We start from the raw sequence: 7667 nt of genomic DNA, 5'->3' as shown, positions 1-7667 counted from the left end.
CAACAGAGACAATAAGAGAAGCAGCAGTAGCAGCAGCAGCAGCAGTTCCAGCAGCAGAAGCAGCAGCAACAGCAGCACGCACAAGCCAGTGCTTTCAGGGCCTTCTCTGCCGCAGCACTACCAAAAAACACGCAGCAGCACAACAACACCAGCAGCAGCAGCAGCAGCAACAGCAGCAGCAGCAGCAGCACCTGTAGAGAAGTCCCCGCCTTTCCTGCGCCCTCTCCCACCTCAGTCTCCGGCTGTCTCCTTCCACTAGAGACCTCCTATGAGGGGCCTCCTCGGGGGGCCCCCAGGGGCCCCCCGGGGGCCCCCCTTGGGGCCCCCCCGGGGGGGCCCCCGGGGGCCCCCGGGGCCCCACTGTGGGTACTGGGCGTGGGGGTACGGCGGCCTGTTTCTGGGCGAGGAGTTAAACTGAAAAAGAAAATAAAAATAAAAAGGAAAAATGAAATTAAAAAAAGAAAATGAAAATAAAATAAAAGAGAAATAAACGAAAAGAGAAAAAAGGAGAAGAAAAAAAAAGAAGCAGCAGAGCAGCGAAAGGGGAAATAAGCAGCAGCAAGAGGAGACAAGAGGCAGCAGCAAAAGAGGAAAAGAGCAGCAGCAAAAGGAGAAAAAAGAAGCGGCAAAGGGAAACAAGAAGAAGCAGCAAAACAGGAAAAAGAAGCGGCAAAAGCAAACAAAAGAAGGAAAAAAAGAAACAAAGAAAGTCAAAAATGGATTGAAACAAATTAAAACAAAGTTGGATAAATAAAAAAGAATTAAAATAAATAAAATAGAATTAAATAAAATTAAAATTAATTAAAACTCACACTGCCCGGGAGGCCCTGCTGGGGGCCCCCGGGGCCTCCCCAGTGTCGAGGGGCCCCCGAAAAACAAAAGAGCGAAAAAGCCCGCGGGAGGCCTAAAGTCAAAAATCAATCAATCTGCTGCTGCTGCTGCTGCTGCTGTTGCTGCTGCTGCAGCGGCAGCGGCAGAAGCAGCAGCGGCAGAGGCGCAGAAGCGACAGCCATGGCAGCAGCAACGCAGCAGCAGCACTGATAGTAGCAGCAGCAGCAGTAGCAGCAGCAGCAGTAGCAGCAGCAGATAGCTTGCCTGAACAGCAACTGTCTCCCGCAGCAGAGCTGCTTCCTCTAATCCCGCTGTTTCACTGGATAGGCCCAAAGGGACCCCAGCTTCAGCAGCAGCAGTAGCGCCACCGCCAGCAGCAGCAGCAGCAGCTGCTGCTGCTGCCGCCATTGTAAAGTTGAGGCTTGGACGCAGCTGGTTGACTCGAGAAGGGTCTGCTGCTGCTGCTGCAGAAGCAGCAGGAGCGTCAGCAGCAACAGCAGGCCGCAGTAGCAGCTGGTAAGACTTCCCGTCTTTGCTGCTCGGGATCGGCGCCGTCCTGCAGCAGCAGCAGCAGGAGCAGCAGCAGCAACTGAGAGGGCTTCTGCGGGGCATATTGCCGCGAAATATAGCAGCAGCAGCAGCTTGCAGCTGTGGAGCCAGAGCTGCAGCAGCAGTGGCACGCGACCACGACCAGCAGCAGCAGCAACAGCAGCAGCAGCAACAGCAGCAGCAGCAACAGCAGCAGCAGCAACAGCAGCAGCAGCAACAGCAGCAGCAACAGTAGCAGCTTGCCTCCTCCACTTGTTTAGCTGCTGGAGACACAAATGGATGTCTGCATCTTGTGCCGCATTTGCATGCAGCTGCTTGAGGTTACTGATTTGTTCTTGGATGGTCTGGAGCTGCTGCTGCTGCTGCTGCTGCTGCTGCTGCTGCTGCAGCTCTCCCTCCTCGGCGCCGCCCTCGAGCAGCTCCTGCAGCTGCTGCTGCTGCAGCAGCAGCTGCTCCTGGTGCCTTTCCAGCAGCTCGCAGCAGCTCGTGCTGCGCTGCTGCAGCGCGGAGGCAGCAGCAGCAGCGGAGGGAAAGGTCACGCAGCAGCACTCCACCGGCGAATCCTCCCCTGCTGCTGCTGCTGCTGCTGCTGCTGCTGCAGGCTCAGCAGCAGTTAAGTAATTCACTTCTTTGACATTAAAAGGCAAAAAGAAACGCAAAACTTCAGCAGCAGACAGCAGCCCTCCGCAGACCAGAAACAAGCAGCAAGGCATTGGCTGCACACCCACAGCCACACGCACTCCTCGCTAGCTAGCTAGCTAGCTAGCTAGCTAGCTGGCTGGCTGTCTGGCTAGCTAGCTGGCTAGCTGGCTGGTTGGCTATCTACCTGGCCAGCTGGTTAGTTGGCTAGCTGGCGGGCTAGCTGGCTGGCTGGCTAGCTGGCTAGCTAGCTGGCTGGCTGGCTAGCTGGCTGGCTAGCTGGCTAGCTAGCTAGGCAGCTAGGCAGCTAGGTGGCTAGCTAGCCAGCTAGCAAGCTGCCCAGCCAGCGTGCTGGCTAGCTAGCTAGCTAGCTAGCTAGCTAGCAAACCAGAAAGACAGGCCAACTACCAGCCAGCTAGCGGGAGCAAAGCTAGCTAGCTATGGCTAGCTGGCTAGCTACCCATGGCTAGCCAGCCAATCAGCTAGCTAGCTAGCTAGCTAGCTGACTAGCTAGCTAGCCAGCTACCCACGGCTAGCTAGTCAACTAGCCCTTTCAAGTGTTGGAGACAATTAGCCTCGTTGAGGCCAGAAGCCGCAGCAGCAGCAAGACCAGGTTAGCAGCAGCAGCACCCCTGCCACCGAAACCGCAGCAGCAGCAGCAGCACCAAGACCCCAGCAACAGCAGCAGCAGCAGCAGCAGCAGCAGAGCTTACGCGTTCGTTTTGCTGCACCAGCCTGAAAGACTCCCAGCCAACATCTGGAATGTGAAGGGCCTCGACGCAGACAGCGCGCAGCAGCTGCAGCCAGCGGCCACCTGCGTCAACAGCAGCGGCAGCAGCAGCAGCAGCAGCGGCAGCAGCAGCAGCAGCAGAGGGGCTCGGCCGCAGGAGCACCTGCCGCCGGTGCTGCTGCAGCTGCTGCTGCGGCGCGGGCTGCTGCTGCTGCCGCTGCTGCTGCTGCTGCTTCTGCCGCCGCTGCTGCTGCTGCTGCTGGCTGCGGCTGCTCTTCTCTCTGTCTATCATTTCCTCCAAAGACAGCTGCAGCAGCGGAGTTGCTGCTGCTGCATCTCCAAGGTCTGGAGGGGCCCCTTGGGGCTCGGGGGCCTCCCAGGTAATTAGGGGGATCGACATTAGGGTTCAGGGTTTAGGGTTTAGGGTTTGCAGCGCGGGGCCGGCCAGCAGCCCCGGGCGAGACTGGAGCAGCAGCAGCAGCAGCAGTTGCTGCTGCTGCTGCTGGCGAGCTTCTTGTTGCTGCTGAGGCGGCGTCGGCGGCTCCAGTTGCTGCTGCGGCTGCTGTTGCGGCTGCTGCTGCTGCTGCAGCAGAGGCCCTACGGCTTGGCCTCAGTTGCTGCAGCAGCAGTGACTGCTGCAGCAGCAGCAGGCTAAAGGCAGCAGTCGTGAAGTGGGCTGTAACTACAGCTCAGCAGCAGGAGCTGATGCTGCTGCAAATAAAAAATAAACCTTATCAGCAGCCGCAGCGGATTCGTTGCTGCTGCTGCTGCTGCGGCGGCGGCGGCGGCTGCTGGCTGCCGTTGCCCGTACTGCATGCATATGTTGCAGCAGCGGAAGACGCAGCAGCAGATGCTGCTGCTGCTGCAGACGCAGCAGCAAAATAAGTCTCTTCTTTTTAATTAATTAAAAATAGAGAACGTCATCTCGAGGATGTGAGGCGGGGCTGCCTCCTGCTTCCTTCCTCCTGCTGCTGCTGCTGCTGCCTCTAGTCTTCTGCTTCGGGCTGAGGTGTACATGCACCTCAAGTCTCACCCCGCCAATATGGCGCTCGTTGCTGCGCTGGCCCGCAGCGCCGGACGAGCAGCAGTAACAGCAGCAACAGCAGCAGCAACAGCAGCAGCAGCAGCAGCAGCGCCGCGGCCCAGCGTTGCTGCGGTGGATCCCGCGTGTCTCGGGTCTACATACACCCCACGACGATGCAGCAGCAGCCACAGCTGCCAGGACAGCGGCAGCAGCAACAGCAGCGGCAAAAATAACGGCAGCAGCAGCAGCTGCGAGAGCAGCAGCAGCAACAGCAGCAGCAGCAGCAACCCCATCGACAGCGTGAAGCTCATTAAGGACGAAGTCGTCTACAGAGGATGGAGAACAAGTAATTGCGAAGCATAGCAGCAGCAGCTGCAGCAGCAGCTGCTGCAGCAGCAGACACTGCAGCGGCAGCAGCTGCAGCTGTTTTCACAGTTCATGAAGCCTTAAATGCAGATTCTGCTGCAGTCGCTTCATCGCTTTCTGCTGCAGATGTTACTACAGCAGCTGCTGCTGCAGTTGCTGCTGCTGCTGCTGCGTGCTGCCAGGAAGCAAACGCTGCTGCTGCATTTGCTGCTGCTGCTGCTGCTGCTGCTGCACACAGTCAAGAAACGAACAGTCCTGCCGCAATTGCTGCTGCTGCTGCTGCTGCTGCGTGCAGTAAAGAAACGGACAGTTTGCTTCCCGAACGGCAGCAAACACTCTTTTGATGTTTCGGATGCTCCGCCTGCTGTTCTTTGTCTTCCTTTCTTTTCCAAAACCAAAACCTTCACTGTCCTGAGAGTGAGCTGCTGCTGCTGCTGCTGCAGCTGCTGCTGGTGCTAGTTGTGCTTTTGCTGCTGCTGCTAGTTGTGCTTTTGCTGTTGCTGCTGGGCTTGTTGTGCTTTTGCTGTTGCTGCTGGTGCTTGCTGTGCTTTTGCTGCTGCTTCTAGTGCTTCTGCTGTTGCTGCTGTTGCTGCTAGTCGTGCGTTTGCTGCTGCTGCTGCTGCTGCTAGTTGTGCTTCTGCTGGTACTGTTGTCGCTGCTGCCACGGCTAGTCCTGCTTTTATTGCTGCTGTTATTGCTGGTTCTACGGCTAGTTGTGTTTTGCTGCTGCTTCTGCTGCAGCTAGTCCTGCTTTTCCTGGTGCCGTCGCTGCTGCTATTGCTGCTGCTGCAGCTGTAGGTCTTGCAGGTGGTGCTGCTGCTGCTGTTGCCGTTTTTTCTGTCCGCGGTGTCGCTGCTGCTGCTGCTGCTGCTGCCTTGTATCTGCTGCTGCTGCCGCAGCGGCACCGCTGCAGCTGCTGCTGCAGCAGCAGCAGCTTTGCTGCCGCTGCTCCCCAGCCCCCCCGCCGCAACTATTTTTCATTATTCTTATTTATTTATTTATTATTATTTATTTATTATTATTTATTTATTTATTTATTTATTTATTTATTTACTTAGGAATATTGCCCGGGCCCGCAGAAAGGGCTTTACTGTGTGGTCTGCGGCCTCTTCGAGGCGAAGCACCGCAGCATAGAGCACTGCGTGGCTTGCGAGGCTGAGGAGGAGGCAGGGGTGGTAAACCCTAAACCCTAAACCCTAAACCCTAAACCCTAAGCCCTCAGGCCTAAGCCCTAAGCCCTGGCGGGGGCCGGAGGGCGCGGGCCACGGGCCCCTGCCCGGAGGTAAACCCTAAACCCTAGTTTGAAGAACTAGCAGCTGCTTCTTCTCATTAACCCAAACCCTAAACCCTAAACCCTAATTTGTAACAGCTCCCCCGTGGCCTCGCCCTTTAGCCTGAGAAGCCCCAAATCCTAAACCCTAAACCCTCACGCAGAAATGAGCCAATCCTGCACAGGTGGCACTTAGCAGCAAACCCTAGCTCATTTGCTTCAATTTCTTCTCTCCTGCTGCTCAGGTTCCCCGCCTCGCTTCAGGGTATAGGGTTCAGGGTTTAGGGTTTAGGGTTTAGGGTTTAGGGTTTGTGTGCAGCGGGGCGGGCGTTTGGTGCCGGTAATGAACAACACTTCTTTGCTGCTGCCTGGGGCCAAATATACGGCCCAGCCCTTTATCCCCTATTTAATAATTGACGGAGAAAAGGTATGAGGGTTTAGGGTTTAGGGTTTAGGGTTTAGAGTGCCGGCCACGCCTCCTGCTGCTGCTGCTGCTGCTGCAGTTAGTTGTGCAGCTTCTGTTATTTCTGAGCCGCTGCAGCGTTGGGCGTTGCATCTGCTGCTGCTGCTGCTGCGCGTGCTGCTGCGTAAGCACTGCTGCAGCAGCGCGAAGTGCTACCGCTGCAGCGAGAAGCCCCGCCGACTTAGCTGCTGCTGCTGCTGCTGCTGCTGCTGCTGCTGCTGCTGCTGCAGGTGAGCAGCGGGAGGCTTGCTGCTGACGAAGACGAGCTGCTGGAGAGCCACGAAGTTTCTCTCGAAGAAGCTTTGGGTCTTGTCTTCGGAGGGCACATGACCAGCACCGGAGCCATGATGCTGCTGCTGGGAGTCAAAAAGCTGCAGCAGCTGCAGCTCCTCTAGCTGCAGCAGCAACTGCTGCTGCTGCTGCTGCAGCAGCAACTGCTGCTGCTGCTGCTGCAGCAGCCCCTGCAGCGGAGCTGCTGCAGCGGCTCCTCTAGCTGCAGCAGCAGCTGCTGCTGCTGAGCGCCAAGAAGCTGCAGCAGCAGCTGCTGCTGCTGGATTTAAAGAAGCTGCAGCAGCTGCAGCTTCTTGAAATATAGCAGCTACCCTACCTGCTGCAGTTGCGGCAGCTGCTGCTGCCCTCCATCACGGAGCCAGAGTAGCTGCTCTTGCTGCTGTACCTATTGCTGCAGCAGCTGCTGCTGTAGCTAGAGCAACAACGTGGGGCAGACACAGCTGTGTATGCAATGGCAGCAGCAGGAGCTGCTGCTATCACTATTGCTGTGCTGCTGCTGCTGCTGCTGCTGCTGCTGCGCCCATGGAAACAGGTGAGGTTGGGCGCGACGTAAGGCTCAGAAGGTCTGGCTCGGTCAGCAGTAGCAGCAGCAGCAGCAGCAGCAGCAGCAGAAATGGTGCAGCTGCTGCAGGAAGAACAGGTGCTGCTGCAGCAACTTCTACTGCAGCTGCTGCTGCAGTATCTGTTGCCACTGCAGCTGCTGCTGCTACTACAGGCGCTACTGCTGCGTCTGCTGCTGCAGTTGCTACTGCCGCTGTTGCTGCAGCAGCTACTGCAGCAACAGCTGCTGCTGAGCTTGTCGCGCCCCCCAAGCAAACAGACCTTTTTGCAACTTTAGTACTTCTCCAAATAGGTAGTTAATTTATATTTTTCTTTTGTTTACTTTTAATTATTTTCTATTTCGAAGTATTCGCTGCTGCCTCCCGTCTAGCGCCCCTAGCTGGGTACTGGGGGCCCCGTACAGTGCAGGGGCCCCTCGCCTTCAGGGGGCCCCCCAGCCTCCTGGGGGCCCCCATGGGTAGGCTGAGGGGCTCCCTCCCACCTAGGGAGCCCCCTTTCTTTGTTTTTGGGGCCCCCTTCCTATTTCATTGGGGCTAAGAGGCCCCCTGTCCGCAGCAGGGGGGCCCCCTTGGGGGCCCCCTTGTCTTTTGGCCAAAGCTGTGGGGCCCGCAGGGGTCCCTGGGGGCCCCTTGGAGGTCCTTGGGGGGCCCCCCAAAACCCCAAGTTCTAGGGGCCCTTGAAGAGGCCCAGAGTACCCAAGGGCCCCTCAAGGGGCCCCCAGCGCCTCTACGCCCCACTAGGGGGCCCCAAAGACGCCTTTAGAAGTCCCATGGGGCCCCCGAGAGCCCCCCGGGGCCCCCGTGGGATTTGTAAGGGGTCCCCCTGGGGGCCCTTACGGGGCCTCCGGGGGCCCCACTAAAGAGTAAACCCTCTTAAGAACTAACTCAATGGTTTCTCTTCTGCATGCATTTGTGTAACTTAATTACAGTCTTTGTGTCTCTGT

General features: G+C 57.4%; 2 protein-coding genes across 2 annotated transcripts; one reads left to right on the top strand and one right to left on the bottom strand.

Moving 5' to 3' along the window:
- Positions 1–255: 255 nt before the first annotated feature.
- Positions 256–3149, bottom strand: ETH_00023795 (uncharacterized protein; the record flags this gene model as incomplete). The annotated part of the gene is made up of 4 exons (XM_013380174.1): positions 256–414; positions 1096–1387; positions 1624–2096; positions 2733–3149. The coding sequence occupies 4 exons, from the start codon at positions 3147–3149 to the stop codon at positions 256–258; spliced, it is 1341 nt and encodes a 446-aa protein (XP_013235628.1).
- A 615-nt stretch (positions 3150–3764) lies between these two features.
- ETH_00023790 (NUDIX domain-containing protein, putative) lies at positions 3765–6267 on the top strand (the record flags this gene model as incomplete). The annotated part of the gene is made up of 5 exons (XM_013380173.1): positions 3765–4119; positions 4435–4556; positions 5198–5314; positions 5729–5836; positions 6103–6267. 5 exons carry the CDS (start codon positions 3765–3767, stop codon positions 6265–6267), a joined length of 867 nt encoding a protein of 288 aa, XP_013235627.1.
- Positions 6268–7667: the final 1400 nt, after the last annotated feature.

Source organism: Eimeria tenella, genomic scaffold (assembly GCF_000499545.2).
Source record: "Eimeria tenella Houghton genomic scaffold, Eth_scaff454, whole genome shotgun sequence".
In the NCBI taxonomy this organism is placed as follows: domain Eukaryota; phylum Apicomplexa; class Conoidasida; order Eucoccidiorida; family Eimeriidae; genus Eimeria; species Eimeria tenella.
Note: the sequence above shows the minus strand (reverse complement) of the source record. Positions and strands in the feature narration are given on the sequence as shown.